Consider the following 22,433-nt stretch of genomic DNA (forward strand, 5'->3'; position numbering starts at 1 on the left):
TCCTACCCTGTAGTACCATGTAGTACCATGTAGTATCATGTAGTACCATGTAGTACCATGTAGTACCCTGTAGTACCCTGTAGTACCATGTAGTTATATAGTTTTGTCCGCTATTCTTATTTGGGCCTTTATCGGCTACTGTTGCCATGGCAACGCAAATTCAAGAAAACTCCAAATACATTTTCTTATTTATTTTATGTTATGAATCAGCCTGCCAAGTTTCATAGATATGCCCCCTAAGGAAAAATATGCCCCACATGTTTAGGGGTACCGGTCGAGTTTACGGACACTTTGGTTAACCTTAATTTACAGGGGGAAAATCAAAATTGTTTTATTTCAAAATTGTAGATAACTTTTGAAATAGCACCAAAATATCATTCTAGAGTTGAAATTGTGAATTTCCAGGTATTTCAAGAAGTGACCGGTAAAGGGTTAATAATGATGTTGACTGATGGAGGCTGCAGGTCTGTCGTCTCCTTCCTCTCTACCTGTAAAAGGTGACAGGACGACGCGTGCATGGCGTTCACTGTTTGCCTGACTTGCATTAAGCTCACCATATGGTGGCAAGCACAAAGCCCTGCTAGATAGGGTCATCTGTGGCACTTCCATGACCGTGGAGAGCGAAGGTCCGTTTCTCAATGGATTTGTCATCTAGGAGGGTTAATAAACAAATTTAGCCGGGGTGTATTATTTTAAAAGGCGGGGAAAATTTGTGAGAGACCAAAATTAAACTAGTTAGTAGTTATCTGGAATATCTTGTTTGCTCGGTCGTGTCAAACAACATGCACACATGAAGAATGGTGACACCTGCCTGATTGACCCCCTGGGGATGAGATACCTGTGCGTGGAAGGAAAGGCCCATTGAAGGCGGTTGTTGGTGACAAAAACATATTTGAAAATGATCTCAATTATCCGAGATGCCCTTGATTTAACTTGTCAAGACACACAAATAACCTCAGATTTTTATACTTACTAGGAAGCAATGCAGGTGCTTCCTATTTTCATTTAGGTGCTTCCTATTTTAATTTAGGTGCTCCCTATTTTAATTTGGGTGCTTCCTATTTTCATTTAGGTGCTTCCTATTTTCATTTTGGTGCTCCCTATTTAAATGTAGGTGCTTCCTATTTTCATCTTGGTGCTCCCTATTTTCATTAGGTGCTTCCTATTTTCATGTAGGTGCTCCCTATTTTCATTTAAGTGCTTCCTATTTTCATTTAGGTGCTCCCTATTTTCATTTAGGTGCACCCTATTTTCATTTAGGTGCTTCCTATTTTCATTTTCTCGGTTGCCGCACCCACCCTCTGGAACTCACTCCCTCCAAACATCCGTAGTGCTACATCCCTGCACTCCTTCAAATCCCAACTCAAAACCCACCTCTTCACCAAATCTGTAAATGACCCTGATCCCCTTCCCTTAGCTGCCCCCTCCTGTTAAGCACCTTGGGTATCCTCAAAGGTGCTATATAAATCTAAGATTATAGAAGATATTATTATTATTATTTAGGTGCTTCCTGTTTTTATTTAGGTGCTTCCTGTTTTTATTTAGGTGCTTCTTATTTTTATTTAGGTGCTCCCTATTTATTTAACATTAACATTATGTGTGTTATCTTGCCCATGTGGATGTTCATTTTACAACATGTGATTTGACATCCTATTACGTGGAGGAGTCTTTCAGCTATGAATTAAAAAGGAACTGACAACTTTATATTACAATATTATAAAACATTATGAAACATTATAATAACATTATAAAAGCAACAGTTTTATACCACTTTTCCATGTTGGATGTTCCGTTTGGAACGAGAGCTTAAACTTATCTTTAGATAGATGAAGTGAGGTCAGAGGAAATCTCTAGTGAAGTCTTTAGGCTCATTAAGGTTAGGGTTGATCTCTGTGACACTTAGCTGTACCAGCTTTGGGTGTGCCAGGTGGCTATGGAGAAACCCAGAGGCTACAGTAGAAGAGTCCTGCGACCCCAACCCAGGCTCAACCTGTGCCAGGCCACGCCAAGGGCCGCTAAAGCAAGGTTACTTATCTAGTAATGCTGTATATACTACATATATATACCGCATATACCTATCCTCACCTGTACATACCTGCACGTAGTCCCTTACTATATCTATATCTGTACATATCCTACTCTTATTAGTTACACTGCTGGTCAGTACTGTCTATATTTATATAATACAACTCTGTACATACATCTGATTAGCAATACACTACTAATTTGTATATTTTGTATCCAGTTTAATCACCTGTACATGTATATTGCTGTTGCACTTTACTGCTACATTTGCACTCTGGTTGGATGTCAAACTTCTTTTCGTTGTACTGTACTTGTGCTGTATAATGACGTTGTATTGTGTTTTTAAATATTTAAATGTTCAAATGTAAATAGTTTAGCATTGTCAGTGTGTAACACTCTCACTTGGAACATTGTATTGTGGCTTTACAGAATGGGGCCAAGGCGCTCAACATTGAGTCATGTTGACAAATTGCTCAAACTTGGCCATAAGGAGGATAATTGTTAAATTATATTTACACTTTAACACAATGTCATTTTGACTGCTCTTTGAGTTTCAGTACAGTTGAAAGATGTCATTCAACGTAAAACACAAATAACAGCAACTCTGGAGCTCTCCGATATCATGTATCAGGAAATGAATAAAAACACAGAATTTCCCTGACACAAAAGAAAGTAAATAAATATTAAACCAGAAGTTCTTCACGTTTGTTTTTTATTGTTGCTTCCCACTACTAATGGGAAGGTCCTTATGGACAAGGACCTGTTTGAATAAAGCTGTTTGACGAACACAAGTCTTTACTGTGTGGAACTACTCTAGCTAAAGACCATCTCTGTGTCTTTTCTCCCTGACATTGTCCATAATGAAGGGATTAGCAGAACCTCTCAGTACGAGCCATTATCTTTCAGACAATAGCTTTTTTGAAAGAAAGTTTTGTCAAGGCTTCATTAGCAATGGCCTCCCTCTGTGGTCTGAATGCAGGGCACATTTGGAGCAATTACTTGACCAGAAAACAACTGTCAATCATTCTTAAAGGGGAAGGATTCCAATTAATAAACCTCTTAAATCATCTGGTTTTACTTCCATTCCCCTACATGCTTGGGTGTCCTGTGTGGTTAAAGAGGGGTTTGTCAAGACAGAAAGAGAATTCCATGCGCTTGTTGCACAGGGTTCCAATAGCGGCTCCTTTGCTCACTTGTGTGCACTGTGCAGGGGATTTGAAGGATTTAGCGGGGAGTAACAAGTGGCTACAGGACCTGTCGGAAGTGTCTTTGCTGTCATTTGCCTACTTATGGGCTTGAGAGGCAACATGCGCGCATGCAGCCTGTGATATTAACCTGAGAGAGGTAAGGTAACTTCACCTGCTTTACTGGGGGTTATATAACGTTGTTTGTTTAACTACACGTACGTTAATTAGTTGTAGCTTATTCCAGATAGTGTAGGATGTGTTACTTTTTTTCGTTTTACTACTCTGAGGATGTTTTTGAATATCTTAGATAATAAATAATAATACATATATATATTGTTTTGGAGGTTTATATTTATTTGACTGTCGTGGAAAAAAAGACATATAGCACTTCTACCACAAAACTCAAAGTTAATTAAAAAAGTCAGCCATCCATCACTTCAGTTAGCACTGCTAGCGGGTATCGTTAGCGTGTGGGGGGTGTATATTCAAAGGAGTCATGTAATATTCAACTCCTTGTATATAACATTTTCATTAGCTGACCGCATTTATGTCACACGTTGTCACATGTTTATAATAAGCGTTGCAATAGATGGTTATGCAGCAGTAGTATCAGAATGCAGTAACATCTTACATTATTTCGTTTGAGACCATCACTATGTCTATAGTCTCAAACTACAAGGCTAAGACCATCACTATGTCTAGTCTATGGACTACAAGGCCACTATTCTATTAACAAACACTTTTGAAGGATTTATATAATTGATGAATGTGTTTTAAAAATATATATATATTATTATTATTTACTTTTTTAAATCTTTCAAATAGCTTGGTTTGGACAGTGGACAAATATATGGACAAATATGGACCTTGTACTCAATACACCAAAAACAAGACATGTACTGTACAGGAATTTGTCGGGCAATGGTGCAGAGACACTGACAAGACAGTCAGCCTACTATAACACACACACACACACACACACACACACACACACACACACACACACACACACACACACACACACACACACACACACACACACACACACACACGCACGCACGCACGCACGCACGCACGCACGCACGCACGCACGCACGCACGCACGCACGCACGCACGCACGCACGCACGCACACACACACACACACACACACACACACACACACACACACACACACACACACACACACACACACACACACACACACACACACACACACACACACACACACACACACACACACACACACACACACACACACACACACACACACACACACACACACACACACACACACACACGCTGGTACAGCAACATCAACAACAACAACAACAGGATGTGAGCGATGAACAAAATAGCTTAATTAATTCTTTTTAGAAAACAAGTTCAAATAAGTACTTTGTTTGAGTTGTATGCTGGACAATGTAACCTGTACGCCATTACTTATTTCAACTTCACAATCTCTCTCGTCTCTATTCAACCACGCAGGATGATAATAATTCTCATTCATAATCACATTTTGGAAGGACGTTTTCGAGAAAGATTATCAAACGTATATAGCTTCGACCGTGTCACAAGAATTTTCTCACTTTCCCTCTTTTGCAGATACAAAACGTTCAATGCCATCAAAGTGATCCAGCCCTCTCACTATAGGCCTCGCAGGCAGTCTGCCTGCACCACACGTGAAGAGGGACCAGTGCTCTGAAGGACAGCTAATCCACCTTTATCCCACTTGGTGTCGGCGGGTCGCGCTCGTTCGAGGGAGAGAGCGTCTCTACTTAAGGGGCACGAATGCATTTGTCAATGGATACCTTGGGAATGGTGGACGATGGCTGCTTGGACAATTATGACATGGCAAAAGGCGCGGGCTCCAGCAACGGAGGCCGGGTCCACAGCATCGACGTCATCCTGGGGTTCAGTAAAGACCAGGAGGACCCCTTACTCCAGCCCGTGGGGGACGTGGAGGAGCACAAAACCAACGGGGACAACCTGGGCACCCCTGGGAAGTCCGACCCCTATGGACACCTCCCAGGCCTGGGCGACGGCACGCAGCACTCCTCCTACCACGGTGAGTGTGTGAAGACCCAGAGTACGCCGTGCAGCCTATCTGTGGATAAAAAACACATTACCCCCCCACCAGCCCACACCTGTAAAAAACCTGTTCGTTTTTGACATTATGTGCCAATTAGATATGAAATATCATCAGATTCAAGATATTTATCTGTCATATGCACAGTTAAACAAACAGTCACACCGTACAATGAAAATTGTACTTTGCTAGTCCCCCCTTCACACAGAATCACAAAATAGACTTTAACTATAGACTAGACTTTAAAAACTTGCTAAAATAAAGAATCTTAAAGAGATAAATAAAGTATAAAAATAAGGCACGAGTGACAGTATTGCACATTCAGTTCACAGTGTAGTGGTCGAAGGATGTAAAGTACACTATGAATTGTTGCAAATATTGACAATAAAGGTAGTGGAGGTGACAGTGAAGTCACAGCAGCAGTCAGAGTGTCTGTGTATAGCGTTCACAGTTCAGATCACCTAATTATGTTTGAAACATCAGTAAATATTAGTGGAATTATCACAAATCATATATCCTCAGGCCCCCACGTACACTTTGTGTTAACAAACAAGTTGATTAACAAAAAGAATCGTTACTGCCACAATCTTTTTGTTTTGTTTTTGGTGGAATTGATGTAAACACTGCATGCGTTCTACAGCACACACCAGTCACATCTGTTCACATGGCACGTCACAGCATGCTTAAAACATGTTACAGGGCCGGGCCAGTTGAAGAGGTGGCTGATATTGTATGGCCTCTTTCAATGAAATTAGAGAGACATTACGTTAAAGGGACACTTCACCAAAAACAATGCTGATTCATTATGCACAGAATCACACACATATCCCAGAATGAAAGAAAATGCAACAGGGATTGGGGATTGCTATTTTTTCGTACATCGCTTCGTTAAACTGCAGTAACAACACATGTATTCAGTGTTTCCCGATGACATCACTGGAAGACATCACTCATTAACTCTCAAACTAAACAAACGTGTGCAAAACAGTGAAGAGTTTTGGATTATGTGTGAGATGTGCAAAATAAATCAGCATTGTCTTTTCGGTGAAGTGCCCATTTCAAATTTGCATCGCTATTTTGAATTGTAATTATTATATGATAGTAATACACTTTAAAAGGAAGGTTTGGGATTGTTGAGAAGCCCATACATAGACCACCGATCACTACATCAGTTACAGTGTGCAAAAATTTTTTATTCCAATTTTAACAGTGGCAGACTGCCATCTTCATATATATGCAAGCAACCAAAACAATCAATCCATGACAAAGCTTACAATAAGGGGAAAGGCATCCAGCCATTCTCGTTTGAAAGGAATCCAAGGGAGTGTCATCGTTTCTCTATAAATTGTCATGGCTTCTCCTAAGCCTCATAATACCTTTTAGTGCAGAACTTAGATTTGCTTCAAATGTATTATACAGCACAAGTACCGTACAACGAAAATAAGTTTGGCATCCAACCAGAGTGCAAATGTAACAGTAAAGTTCAATAGTAATATACAATGTACAGGAGATTAAACTGGGTATAAAATATATACATTAGTACTACTGAGTAATAGTGCTAATCAGATGTATGTACAGAGTTGTAGTATATTAATATGTACAGTGATACAGGTATAAAGACACTATGGCCAATACTGGCCAGCAGCAGAGTGGGTAAGGGATATGTACAGACATAGATAGTATCTACATATGTAAAAAGGATTACTGCATATGCAGGTATGTAGACAGATGTGGATAGATTATATACAGTAAGAATAAATATATGTACAGTATATAGTATATACAGCATTAATGTACATGCTATCATACAGATGTATGGGATATGCAGGTGTATAAGTATGTATATATAGAAGGATTATATGCAGGTATATTCAGACAGATACATAAAATATAAATATATTTGAGCACTATTGTTATCATAAAGAGTTATATGGGTAGACTATAGTATGATATGTAGGTAGTTATGATTACTATGATTAGAGAGTATAGGGCAGTTGTAGACAGTGAGAGCAGTAAGTATAAAAGTTGAGTATAGGCAACAGAGTTCAAAGTTCGTTCAAACTTTAGGAATGATTTTTTTGAAAGTTTGTTTATTCCAACAGTCTATTGTTAATTTAATTATTCAGTTTGTTTGTTCCAGCAGGTAGCCTGTTGTTAATTGAATGGTTCCGTTTGTTTGTTCCAGCAGGTAGTCTATTGTTAATTGAATGGTTCAGTTTGTTTGTTCCAGCAGGTACTGTAGCCTGTTGTTAATTGTTAATTGAATGGTTCAGTTTGTTTGTTCTAGCCTGTTGTTAATTGTTAATTGAATGATTCAGTTTGTTTGTTCCAGGAGGTAGCCTGTTAATTGGCTCACAAACAGCATGTTTACAAACAGTCCCAAGCCCTCTCACACTGTACAACTATCTATTTTTATTGGCAGTGCTTTGATTGATTGATTGAAAACTTTATTAACAGATTGCAGAATGGGTACAGTACAGTACAGCTCAATACACACAATTGTTAAGGGGATGCAGACCAGAGAAAGACTTTCGTCTCGTTTACATCAGGGTACCCCATTTTCAATTCATCATAACATATATGACATACACGACATACAGATAGACAGTACTGCTACATCTATACATTTATGACATACCAGAGAATTATAGAATAGCTTGCATGCAATGCTACTGTATGAACCCTGTGACTTGCAATAAGCTAACAAATGCTAACAGGAGGCTGATACCAATTTCTTTGGAAACAGAAATAGGCCTACTGTCACAAAGACCTTTTGAATGTCATGAGACCGGGCCTTGTAAACAAGTTGGGTCTCTAAAATGATAAATTAAGTACTGCAATCTCAATCATCTCTAGTTATATATTGTCTGTGGTGCTGCAAAACAAACATAAAAACTTACATTGTGGCATTATAGGCTGCAATCCAATCAAAAAGAAAATGGCAAAATAGTAAATGCAAGAGTCTGATTTAAGCACATACAGAAGTTGAACTTTAAAGCCTTTGTAAAATGATTCCTACTAAATAACAAAATGCATAAATATTGGACACAAATTAAAAAGAGTATTAACATTTATACTGTATATATATATATATATATATATATATATATATATATATATATATATATATATATATATATATATATATATATATATATATATATATATATATATATATATATATATATATATATATATTTTTATTTATTTTTTACACCCATCCCTTGAATATTAATCCCACAATATAACCTTTGTCAAAATGAATCAGTGGCTTTGATGGGCAGGGCTTATGAAGATGAGGTGATGTAAGTCTACAGTGTCCAGCAGTACTGTTTAAATTTGGTTTATAATAAGACACATTTACCCCCCCCCCCCCAAAAAAGATAAGAAAGCTGGAGATTTAATTGAACTAAGGTGAAGCCTAAATAGCTGAGTAAAATGTGACCTTCCATAAACTGCAAGTGACTTGCCTAGTCGTCTGTTTCTGATGTCATGAATTGCCTTTGCTAGTTGGTTTCTATTTGTCAAGTTATTCAGCTCCGAATTGTGCCATCACAAGATTTTAGGCAAAATGACCTATTCCTGGTAAATACAGTACCAGGGGCGTCTAATGTGGCCATAGTCTACCAGACACAACAACCATTATGGTTAAATGTGCTGTATCATTTTGGATCAAAGAACAAATTAAATTGTGGCTAAGTTTACAAGACACCCTTGTAAACTCAGTGCTTTAGTAGCACAGTAAGTACACAGCTCTTTCATTAAATTACAGCTAGAAATACTCTAATATTGAATATTGCTTTAGGAAAAGTTAAAGTCTTATAGTATTAAAATATTAGCATTAAACATGAGATACTTCAACAAAACTTTTTAAAAAATGCCAAATAATGCCAAAAGTTCTTGTGTTTCTTCCCAATGTTCAAACTTCAAAGAATCGATTTCTAAAGATATAGACTTTAGATAGATAGTAGTAACATTTTGTGCAAAACTATGTATTTCAAAGTAATCGCTAACAGAATTTAGATGCAAAAGAGCAAACCTATTTCTTTTTAAGAGCAAACGTTTCCTAAAATGGGAACAACCAGTAAATGCAGAACCTGAACGACCCAAGAGTTCAATCCCAAGTTTGATCATCGGTTGATAAGAGGGTTAACAAGGGGAAACAGGCTGATAAACAGTATTTTATCTCATGCAGCACAGACATAGCTTGCATTACTGGCTACCATGACCTGAATATTCTAATTCCACGAGGGTGTTGTTGTGGCACATATTCCACAAGCGAGGCATGCATGTGACCTATTACAGCAACAATTAATTATTTAAGCGGTACAGCGAGCACCGGGAGGGGATCTCTTTTGCCACTTGGCATCGCTACTCCAACCCAGTGATCTGATGACCATCTTGCCCCAATAGATTTTGGCCTGATTAAGGAGCTTTACTTCACCCCACACACATGGTTCGCTTGCACTTCATCCATCCGTTTCTCAGAAGAGACAATCGGGTACTTGGGACTTGGTGCAGTGGCCCAAGTAAAGTCCCCCTGTTAGATTAGAGGAGGCGGAGACTCTCGGGTTTAACCAGTAGCATCTGGTCCCGGTGGGATTACCGTGAGGGAGGAATGCATGGAAAGACGTGGCGTCACTTGAACAAGGCCTGCATGTTAGTTCCCCTCTCCAGCCCTCTAAGGTTCACACTGCAAGCCTTAGTGCTCAATTCTGGTTTAAGATAAGATGAGATATTCCTTTATTGGTCCCCTTGGGGAAATGTGGGCGTCATAGCAGCATGGGGGAGGTACAGGTATGGGCAGGATAATAGTAGAAAGACATAAATATAGGCAATACAATTGTATCTGAATATAAAAATATGTTCAAGAATAAACAGTGTAAACAATATAATTAACTCTGAATATAAAAATATGAGAAAAATAAGAGCAGAAGTGTGTATGCCCTATCGGTTATAGTATATATTTATTGCTCAGATCCGATTTTTTCGTTTGGTTGTTTGTTCACATTATTATTATATATATGTAACGGATGGTATCGTGAAGCGCAGTCAAGAAGGGCTTGGGTGAGTAGCGGTGCTATGGGTTAAACTCACTCTCACATCCTCAAAAGACGCATAGACCCATTAGTTATAGGAGTGAATTCACCTCTTGGTATAGCGGTCTGTGTTGTTGCCTGTGACGTGGGAGACTGGGGTTCGACTCCCACTCGGGCATCGAAGTTTAAGGTGACGTTGTCACAACCGTTACAATGGTGCCATGACCCGGATGCCTTGGGTGGAGTGGATTGAGTTTGAGAGGGTGAGTGTAACGGATGGTATCGTGAAGCGCAGTCAAGAAGGGCTTGGGTGAGTAGCGGTGCTATGGGTTAAACTCACTCTCACATCCTCAAAAGACGCATAGACCCATTAGTTAGGAGTGAATTCACCTCTTGGTATAGCGGTCTGTGTTGTTGCCTGTGACGTGGGAGACCGGGGTTCGACTCCCACTCGGGCATCGAAGTTTAAAGGGGAACTATCTTATAAATGGCCTTTTTGAGTGTTTAGCATTGTTTCCTAGCTATGTGAACTTATATTAATATGATCTATGTCAAAATTCTCATATTGGCGCATTCTTCCAATTCTCCTCTCACAATATTCACCCTCACTGAACTGAGTCATTTGAAAATGTGCCTATATGTGATGTCATAAAGACACCGCTGCATGTTAATGTTCAGGCGAAGACGACGCTGCGCAGTGGTTTAGGAGCCCAGGCTCAAAACAGCTCGAGATCTTGAGGTAGAAAAATGCTGTTTTTGAGGACTTGATTAGAAATACAAAACAATGAATAAAAAAAATATATATATTACAGAGGTGTTCCATAGACTCACAAGAATTGTGTAAAAGTGCCCAAATAGTGAAAGAAATAGTAAAATAGTTCCCCTTTAAGGTGACGTTGTCACAACCGTTACATATATATATTTTTAAATGTGGTCAATATCAGATTCCAGGGTGAACTGGTCACGCTCCTAAACTGACCCGCATGCGCAAATGAACAATAACGATGATGGACGTAAACATGGAGGACACTGAAGTCACAGTCTATGGTTTAATTCCTAATTTATGAATGCAGACCTGTATCTGATTTAGGACCACATATAAAAGTGATTTGTGCTGTTCACACCGGTATGAAAAAGAAAAGAAAAACAGGTCGGAGTCACAAAAATCAGATTTTGGCCACTTTTGCCTGCAGTCTGAGCATATAACTGTGTACATCAAGTTCTTTATTTGTCAAATACACAACAATAGAGGGGCATTGCGCAGGTAATGAAATGTTTGTGTTTCGAGCTCAGACTCAACCGTGCATAATTAGAAAGCAACAATAAATACACGAATGGTAACAATAAGTAGTAGTAGTAAGATAAAAATATAAAATGAGATAAGATGAAATTTAAAAGTGTCTTGCATACGTGTATACAAAGTGCAGTGCAGGGTGTGTTTGTGTGTTCAATAACAACAAGTAGTAGTGGTAAGATAAAATAAAATATAAAATGAGGTAAGATCAAATAAAACAGTAAATTAAGGGTACAACATAGGGTACATACAGGGTAAATAGTTGGTATGAAGGGCACACAGAGAACCAGTTTTTAAGGCAAGCGAGAAAATTAACAAAAATGTTATTTTGTGATCAGGTAAAAGAGTGGTAAAATGTATGATTTTGTCCAATGAGCTGATATGTAATTTAGATGGAATCTGAACAAAATCTCTCAATGTTATACACCTCTCTGAATAACCTCTCTGACATGTCGCGCCCTTTTTCAGAGTCAGGTCTTTTCTCCACTGACAAGTGCGACGGGGAGCTGAGCGACCTCCAGAAGGGGACGGACAGCGGCGAGAGGTCCCCAGAGCCTGCTCAGGAGGAAGACCACCCCAAGAAGAAGCACCGGAGGAACCGCACCACCTTCACCACGTACCAGCTCCACGAGCTGGAGCGGGCCTTCGAGAAGTCCCACTACCCAGACGTCTACAGCCGAGAGGAGCTGGCCATGAAGGTCAACCTCCCGGAGGTCCGCGTTCAGGTAGGGACATGCTCTCCTGGCCTGTGACGGGTTTGTATTGCATTGTGAGATTGATAGGGGTGTACTCTACAAATTATAAAAAATTTCTGATTCTAGATCAATTAAAATGTTTAGGTCACGATTTTGATAAAAATGTATTCAAATGACAGAGATATACATCTCTAGGATTTTGCCATCAAGTTAGGCAGTGATCACATTGGACGCCTTTTCGAATGCACCTGTGCCTTTTTCTTATCGTTTTTTTAATGTTTTTGTTGCGATGGGCGTGCGTCTCCTCCAAACTATGCACCTCGCGTTTTTGAAGCAACACTTTTCGGGCGCTCTCAGTTGAAAAAAAGTTTCACCAACGTCAATATCACCTTCTTGTCGCCGGACCAATCCAATCATTTTACAAATCGGAGGTATCTGAAGAGAAATCGACAGAAAAACCAATCGATAATGGAGAAGCTAATTTTGTCAGTTTCCAACAAACCTTGTTTGTACGACCAGGTCTTACCACAACCGAGATATGAACAGCAAGGCCTGGGGGCCTGTGAGTAGTAATGTATGTACTGTAACTTACCTAACATTAGCTGAGGTAGCAACAGTAATCAGTAGTAATGTACAGTATGTAACTTACCTAACATTAGCTGAGGTAGCAACAGTAATCAGTGGTATTGCTCATTGCACCCAGTGCACTTTCGATTCTCTACATACACCGCCCACGCCTCGTGTTTGAGCACAAGACAAAGGCGGCCAACGTGAGCAGTCTTAATTTGTACGATAATCGCTCTAACGTTCCAATTGTTTCTAACCGCACATCCGTCTCTCGTCAAAGGTTTGGTTCCAGAACCGCAGGGCCAAGTGGAGGCGCCAGGAGAAGATGGACACCAGCACCATGAAGCTCCATGACTCCCCCATGCTCTCCTTCAACCGGCCCCCCATGCCCTCCAACGTGGGGCCCATGACCAACTCCATGCCCCTGGACCCCTGGCTCACCTCGCCCATGTCCAGCGGCAACCCCATGCACGGTATCCCAGGGTTCATGGGCTCGCCGCAAGGCCTGCAGAACGCCTACCCCAGCCACGGCTTCCTCAACACCCCCCCGGGCATGGTCCAAGGCATGCAGTCCATGCCGCCGCCGCCGTACCAGTGCCCGCCCAGCTTCAACGACAAATACCCCATGGAGGACGAGCGGAGTTCCAGCATCGCGGCGCTGAGGATGAAGGCCAAAGAGCACATTCAGTCCATGGACAAAACGTGGCAACATATGTAATCTAGGAGACGTTCTGGAAAGGGATTTTTCAGCTGCTCCAGTGAATGTTTACACACACCCCCCCCCCCCCCCCCCCCCCTCCATCTCACGGTGTCACGGTGCAGTGAGGGGGAAACTGCTCTTGGCGCCGGGGGAGTGTGACTGTTGGATATTTTTCAAGAGTGACAAGATTTGACAGTTTTGTGCATCTCTCAAAATGAACTTCCAGTGGACAGGGGACTTGGACGTCGTGGACTTCGAACGACGATTTTCTGAGTAAGCTGAAGGGAAAACATTTGTTTGACGAGAAGGATTTTACCTTTTTTCTTTTGGACCTTCTTCTTACCACACAAAATTGCTAATTACATAGAGTCACATTTTTATATTGTGGAAATAATGCTTGATTTGAGAAGACAATAAGACAGACGTAGAGATACGTGGTGTGATGAACCGCTGCTAAGTATGTGTCCAATGTTTCAAGTAATTCATCATAAAACAAAATATATACATATACATTTTAAAAAGGCCCTTTTTCAGGAGTCCCTGACAGAGGAGGTTTTAAGAAGTCACTGAGCGTAATCGGTCGCAGAGGCTAATTTGGGCAGACAGGCATACCTCTTAACACCTAATTACCGCTTTTAAAGCGATTAACCCCAGGTTTTCTATGATGGACAGAATGCCCTCAGATGCCCCCCCATAACCCTATACCAGGACTGACAACCCGTCGGCTCTGCCCCCCCCTCCAACAGGCAACGATGCCCGTTTAGACTCGTCTCTTGGTGCATAGACTTAACACATGAATGTTGTTTCTTATTCTGTACTGTAGAAAGCCTTGCATATCCTTATTAGTAAAAGCTTGATCCTTGCTGCATTTGTTGACACAATGTTGATTGGAGTGCAGGGGATTTAGTGCTGGAGAGTTAATGAATGCTGGCGACTTCTCTCCTAACGGCACCTTGATGATGATGATACGCTGATAGCTGTATCACATCGCAGCCGTTTAGAAGGGCGATTTCTTTGCACTGAAGTTGTTCAGAGACACAAGTTAGTGGTCAGCTTGTGTGTGTGTGTGTGTTTGAGTTTATGTGCATTTGTGTGTGGAGTCGACATAGATGGGTAGCAGACCGTAGAGTCACTCCCTGGGTCAATGCATTTCTCAGCACTATTGAGTCCATCTTTGTGGCGGTGGTTTCTTGTAAGAATTCGGTAAAAAAAAAAAACACAAAACATAACATAATTTTTTATTTAAGTTCTCCAGATCTCACACGACAGAAATAAAATGCATGAACATAATCACCCAGCCACTCCTTACATGAAGTGCATTTTTTTTTCTAAGAGAGTACAAGTTGTGAAATGGACTTCGGAACGCCCATATTTTTCAAACAGGAGTTCATGGAGACCTTTTACCCAATCTTTCAGTGGTTTGTCATTGTGATTAGCTGAGGGTTAACTGAGAAATATCTAAAGGCGATGACCTTACATGGGCAGAATCTTTTTTTGAAGCAATGGAGATGGACATTACCATTCTTAACCGGGACCAAGACAAAAGTGAAAAGATGAATGCGGTTCATCTGAAAATACAAAATACTCTGAACAAAATCGCCCGCCTGCATTACCTCAAAATGTTGCTTATGTAATAAAGCCTATAGCACTCTCACACATGCTATTCTTTATTATCATTTTTTTTTGTTAATAGATTTTGTTATGAAAAGCCAAAGAACAAATTGCAATTTTTTATTGACTAGAAGACATTTATGACGTTGCTTCAAGTTGTTCATCATGTTTAACCGTTTGTTACCACAAACTCACGTGTCCTCTAGTCTATAGATTCCCCACCTTCCATGTTCAAAAAGGTATTGTAATAAAGATACGGTAGAAAACACTTATCGCGCGTGGATTCTGGCATGTTGTTCTCTCCCCCCCCCCCACATGCATTAGTGAGTCACCAACATGACTTAATGCTGTTAATGAGTGCCCGATGTACAATAGGCCAATGTAAGCTGTGACAGAGGGAGCTAGCCTGGAGGGGGGGGGGACCTGTTGTGTTCCTCCAGCCCTGCGGAGCCTTGCCAGGCCGTTAGGCAGATGAGGCTCCACTCCATCAAGCCTCACCAGGGGTGTCAGGCAGGGGCCGCTGGGGTTGGTGCTCTAATTGCCCTCCGGACCTGCTATGGTAGCCTGTGTGGCCCCCGGCGCTTCGCTTGTTGCTGTGTTGTGGACGTACATGTGTGTGTGTGTGTGTCTGTACATGTTTCAGGGCGGATGGAACGCCAGACGGATGCCGCACCGGTCACATGTCGAGGCGGGAGAATTGATATTGACCTGGGATGGAACTTTGAGAGCCTGGAAATACGTGTCCCAAGTCAATAACAAACATGGTATGCGACTGCGTACAGATAGAACCTTGGAACGGGTTCCACTTTGGCCAGGGGGTGATGCATTGCACCCCCACGCCCGAGAGGAATTGTTAGGGAAATCCTTTGGTACTAATGCAGGACAGGTGCAGGGGTCGGGCTGCTTGTTCTACCATGGCTTGTACTGTACACACACACACACCCTCCCAGGATAGACGTGAGGTTAGTGAGGTCAGAGCAAGTGAAGAGATTAGTGTTTGAATACTGGACATTCTGGCCTTGTTGGCTTCTTTAGACCCCACCCCCCCTGCTTCAGCTATACATTCTAAACTGTTACATCGATTCGGTTCGTTTTGCACAGCTAGACAATGTGCCACAGAAACTTCAGCCCTTCACGATAAGCGTATTTGATCACTCAGTGCAAACAAAATCAGTGTGATGATAACCGAAGAGAGGGAAAATAACTGAAGGGATGGCATTGTGTTTTGTGTTGCATGCTGATGTTACTGATGACAAAATTACATTGTTTATCACCGGTTATCATTAATTAAGTTACCGGAAAGTAACTTTCCCCTCACCGCACCTGCACCACAAGGACATTAGACAGCTACGGCTCTACAACACCCCAGAATTTGGAAGCGAAACGCTCTGGAAATTAATTACACACATTATCTGTTATTTTGCTTGGCGAAGCGTGACCTTAGCTGGGGCCCAGGCTCCAGTTAACAGGCTGACTAGCAGGACGCGGCCCATGGTGGAAATAATAAGGGAAAGGAGCGGAATTAATTGAGTTTGATTAAGAATGCTTTTCAAAGGGACACTATTTTCACCCCTTGACATAATTGGGGACCGGTCGGGGGGCGATTTGATGGCTGGCGCCAGTTGCTTGTCTTCTTCCCCCGATGGTGACTTGGAGAAAAAGGATGTGTCAGTCAGGCTGAACCCTGACCCTCCACTGACTCACGCAGATGTCCCGTTCACCACACTTTACACACACACACACACACACACACACACACACACACACACACACACACACACACACACACACACACACACACACACACACACACACACACACACACACACACACACACACACACACACACACACACACACACACACACACACACACACACACAATGAATGCACAGGCTACACACAAAACAAAAAATATATATGTAAAGGCTCTACTCCATTAAGGATGGCAGTTACAACACAGACACACAGCGGCTCTATAAACACAATGTTCTGTCATTCACTGAAGACAGTGAAAAGCCAAGCTTCTTATAGCTGTGGCTTGAAAGCGAGCGCACGCTTGTGAGTGCACCTCTATAACACACACGTGCACAACATATGACACTTATACTGCCCAACAAGGGCTAACTGCAGTAACTACAAGTGTGATCAAAATGTAGTTATTATGACTGAAATTGTACCTTTGGATATCCGTTTCATCTTTCCGGTTTAATCTTGAACAGTAGAAATTTCAGTAACTACAAAATCCAACTAAAACCCAGGGGAGACCACAGTACGTGTATGGAACTTAGTTCCCTGGAGCTTTGGGATTGTACCAGGGCAAGGCCAACATTTTTTGTTGCAGCCGCAGTAATAGTAATAACAGTTTGGTTACCCCTGAAAAGACAACGCAAGCTATTTAGCGAGACAGGACTAGTCAGTGCATCAGAATCAGAAAGGTCTTTATTGCCAAGTCGCTTTCACATACAAGGAATTTGATTTAGTTGTTTTTGGTGCGACATTGACGGACAGACAATTATGGTAGAATAAACATTTTTAAAAGTGGAATAAAATAAAATGGAATATAAGCTAAATTAACATAGAAGCACAATAGAATAAAATATAATTATAAAAAAAAAAGAAAAAAAAAAAAAAGGGAAAAGGCCAGGGCTGTACAACTGTAGAAGTATATACACTAATTAGAATAAAAATAGCAATACAGTGTTGAATATTTAGCAGGGCTGTGCAATCAGAGTTCTATTAGCAGCGCACGGGCAGTTGACCAAAACCATTGCTCTTGCTCTGTACCGCTCTGGCTGACTCATCCTGAGGTTTGCCTAATGGGAGCAGACAGCACAACCATAACCAGATGTTAAAACATAGGCCTACTTAATAATCTTGCATGACACACTATGATAATGTATGCACTCGTCTTGATCATCTTGATTTAAGCGTCTTTGAGCACCTGGAAAAGCGCTATATAAAATAGATGTATTATTATTATTATTATTATTACTACAAGTATTACAACAATTTAGACATTTTCTAGATTTGATTGATACATTCATTGCTATTATAACAAGAACATATAGTATTACAGTACATATCTTGGTCTAAGAACTAGATTTCAGTATATAGTCTAAATCTCTAAATCATATAATGCAAATAAATTAACAAAAAAATAAATAAATCAAGTTTTTCTCAATTACTAATCTATTTCAACTTTTAAAACGTGCAGACATCCATAAATAAAACAATGAAATACAAATGGAATTCAATGTAGTAGATTAATCCTCATATTGAAAAGGCATTCAATTTGTAGTTACTGCACGTTGCCTTTGCATTACCTTTATAACTGTTTAGGGTAATACAAAGGCAGAGTGTAGTATCTGCATTTTAGGGACATAGGTCAATTATACTTCATGAATATTTATATAATATGCACATTACCACTTTACTACCTACATCACATTTGGGTGGACAATTCTTCTCAGTTTCAGGATTAGTTAGTATGGCAGTCTAGATGGTTTCACTGGAATTCTGTGAGAACAGTTTGGACCCAAACGTATTTCCTGTCAACTATTGCAACAGGAAATAAATGTGGGTCCTTTTAGAATGTTATTGTTTTCAGAAGAATTCCATTGTTATTCTGTTGCCAGGGAAACAACTTTGGCCCCTTATATTTCCTGTCAGCTATCGTATTAGCAACATTGCAACAGGAAATGAACTTGAGCCCGTTTAGAACGTTACTGTCAGGTTTGAAAAGGTCTACACACTCAGCCAGGCTTTTGATAAACACACCACTGCTTGGTTTTCAGGTTAGTTCAGTGTGTGCAAAATAAATAATGTGTAAGATGGGTGGGCGGTACCCTGATCTACAAACGCTGAGCTGGAGGAATCAGGAAGCCTATAAGATGGCGGCACACACCCAAAATAATAATGGAAACGAAAGAAACAGGGGGGAAATTCCACTAAATAATAATTACCTACAAAAGAAAACGAATAAATCACAACTTTGGCTGCACACCAGCCCAGTAGTCAGACACAAAAGTAATTCGTTATTTCTCACACGGTTAATAAATTGCCACAGGGCAAAACATGCACTCAGTCCAATAAGATAAGATATTCCTTTATTGATCCCCTTGGGGAAATTCAAGCATCATAGCAGCATGGGGGAGGGGAGGTACAGGTATGGTCAGGATAATAGAAGACATACAGGCAATACAATTATAGTACAGTAGAAAAGTTAAAATAGGCAGTGTAAACAATATAATTAACTCTGAATATACGCTTATGAGCAAGTAGGCAGTGTGATCAAAGGTACAGATGAGGGTCTGTATATATGCCCCATCAGTTATACATCACAGTAAATATGGTTACAATAAACACTATCTAAATATATACAATGAGTAATTAAAGTAAACAGTATACACCTAGTAGTTCGAGTTCTGCTGCCGTTAGTTCTCCGGTTGCTGGCAGCGGTCCCTGCCCACTGTTGTTAGCCTGATGGCCACTGGCACAAAAGGACTGGCCGAATGCCCGTGGTTACACAATGGCATGCATAAACACCCAGCCCAGTGATTTTCAGGTTAGCTCAGTGTGCGCAAAATAGCTAATGTGTGTGTACCACTGATCTATAATAAACAGTGGTGTGTAGATCTATATGTGTGTAAAAAGAATTATAATATACTGTATATCAGGTCTGTGTGTATGTGTGTGTGCACATGCTCCAGGGCTGCTTTGCATGACTGCACTCTTAAAAAAAAGAAAATTACGGGACATTCACTGTATTATTTTACAGATAACTTTTTGTTTATCTACTTTAAGTGTAAATACCATAAAAATACAGTAAATAACCTTTGATACAAATATTAACCATTAAATAAAGGTTGTAATCTGTAAATTGATTTAATAAGAAATTATCTTTTTTTTTACAGGATTATTCCATTGCTTAATTGTCTTGAATGTTAAATTACATGTAAAACACAGAGAATATACATCCTTTTACTGTATGTGAAAATAAGGCAACTTTCTGTTTTTCGCTGTTAAACTTTAAATATAATGTTAAATAATGTTAAAAAAATTAAATAATATAATTAAAAAACAGTAAAAACCTTCAGTTATTCTACAGGTAATATTTTTTTATTTTTTTTTATTTTTATTATCTTTTTCCCCCTCCTTTTTCCGATTTTCTCCCATCCCACTGTTAGTCGTTATGCCAATTCCCAACCCCCTTCCTGGTTGTTGCGCACCCCCCCCCCCCTACTGTTGGTCCGGGAGGCCGGAGACTGTCACATGCTTTCCTCCGACACATGTGCAGCCAGCCGGCAGCCAGCCTGGCAGCGCAGATTCTCACGGGAGAGTGTAACGTGTGGAAGGTCACACTACCTTTTTCCAGATCCTACCCTCGCTGTGCAGGTGCCCCGACCGAACTGTAGGGGTCGCTGTCCACAATGCCCAGGACCCACCCATGGCTTCCCTCCCCCTAACTCAGCCAAACGAGTTAGTATAGCGATCAGCCCAAGCCAAGGCAATGCTGACTCTCCGGGAGTCGAGACCGCAGCCTCTTGCATTGGTGACGAGCACAATCTCCGCTACGCCACCTGACCGCCCTAGGTAATTCTTTTTAAATACATGTATTTGCTTAATTGTGTTGAATGTTTGAATTACATTGAATTGTATGTAAAAACACATAAGATACTCATAATTTTACTGTATGTGAAAGTAAGGCAACTTTCAGTATTTAAAAAAATTATGATCAAACACCTTCAATAAAGTGACAGCACTTAAAGTTCAGCAGTAACACTGTTATTTCACAAGTTTTTGCTACATTTACGATGAAACACCTTCAATTAAGTGACAGAACATACGGTTATCCTATAACCATAGTTATATGAGTATAGCGAGCGCTCTGCGCTCAAGTGGAACATATCCTATATCAGTCTAAATACTGAATAAATGTCTCCACATGTACACACCCATCCGCCTGGCCACACCCCCATCCGCTCCTCTACATAAGCAGGGGTGTGACCATACTAACAGCTCCTTCCCAAGTCTTTCACCACCGAAGGCGAAGACCACGAGGTCCTCAGTGAGTCCAGCGCAGAGCGCTCGCTATACTCATAACTATGGTTATAGGATAACCGTATAGTGATCAAGCGCTACGTCCGGCTGCCTGTCTGTGCGCTCCGTCGAGATTGTGCTTACTTTTGTTAATATTTATAGTTTTAAGAGTTTTGTCTGTACCAACAGTAGGTGCATTTAATGTGTATGACCGTCAGTCACTTATAGACATCGGATTACGGGAAACTTACCGACTAGATTACTCCCTGGATCAGCTTTCTGAACCGCAGCAATGGCCTGTGGAGATTCTGAGGACAATGGGACCAGATCCTGACCCCAGGAACAAAGGAATCATCAGGCGGAGAGGGAAGAGAGCTGGGATCCGTAATAGACTGAGAACCAGACGACACCGAACGCCACTACCCAGTATATTGCTAGCCAATGTACAATCAATTGACAATAAACTGGACGACATCCGAGCAAGGATTCAATTCCAGAGAGACGTTAGAGACTGCAATGTTCTCTGCTTCATTGAAACGTGGCTGTCGCCAGGAACCCCAGATCACGCCATCCAACCGGCCGATCACTTCTTCATCCACCGCAAGGATAGAACAGCAGAGTCCGGCAAACAGCGTGGAGGAGGTATCGCCTTCATGTTGAACAACAATTGGAGCGATCCAGCCAACGTGAAGGAATTATCGAACCACTGCTGCCCCAACCTGGAATATATAACCATCAAGTGTCGTCCTTTCTTCCTCCCGAGGGAGTTAACGGCGATCATCCTGGTCGGAGTGTATATTCCACCGCAAGCCAGCAATAGTGCCGCGCTCTCCAGACTCCATGACGAGGTAAATAGAATCCAAGCAGCGAACGTTAACGCCGCCATTGTAGTAGTGGGTGATTTCAATAGCGCCAATCTGAGAAAGGTTTTGCCTGACTTCTATCAGCATGTGACTTGTAACACCAGAGGCGGTAACATTTTAGACCACTGTTACACGCAATTCAAGGGTGGCTACAAGGCTCATTCTGCTAGTGGCTTTGGTAAGTCTGATCACGCGGCCATATTTCTTTCACCAAAATATAAACAAAGAATCAAGAGCACTCCTGTAGTCTTGCGAGAGGTGCAGAAATGGGATGTGATGTCAGAGGAGACGATCCAAGCTGCGCTTGAGTGCACAGACTGGAG

At 41.0% G+C, this 22,433-nt stretch overlaps 1 protein-coding gene across 1 annotated transcript; it reads left to right on the forward strand.

Annotated features, from left to right (window-relative positions):
* Positions 1–5,002: 5,002 nt before the first annotated feature.
* Positions 5,003–13,613, forward strand: rx2 (retinal homeobox gene 2; the record flags this gene model as incomplete). Its single annotated transcript, XM_084327153.1, has 3 exons — positions 5,003–5,279; positions 12,102–12,358; positions 13,176–13,613. The coding sequence occupies 3 exons, from the start codon at positions 5,003–5,005 to the stop codon at positions 13,611–13,613; spliced, it is 972 nt and encodes a 323-aa protein (XP_084183279.1).
* Positions 13,614–22,433: the final 8,820 nt, after the last annotated feature.

This window comes from Notolepis coatsorum, assembly GCF_963971535.1.
Source record: "Notolepis coatsorum genome assembly, chromosome: 13".
Lineage (NCBI taxonomy): Eukaryota > Metazoa > Chordata > Actinopteri > Aulopiformes > Paralepididae > Notolepis > Notolepis coatsorum.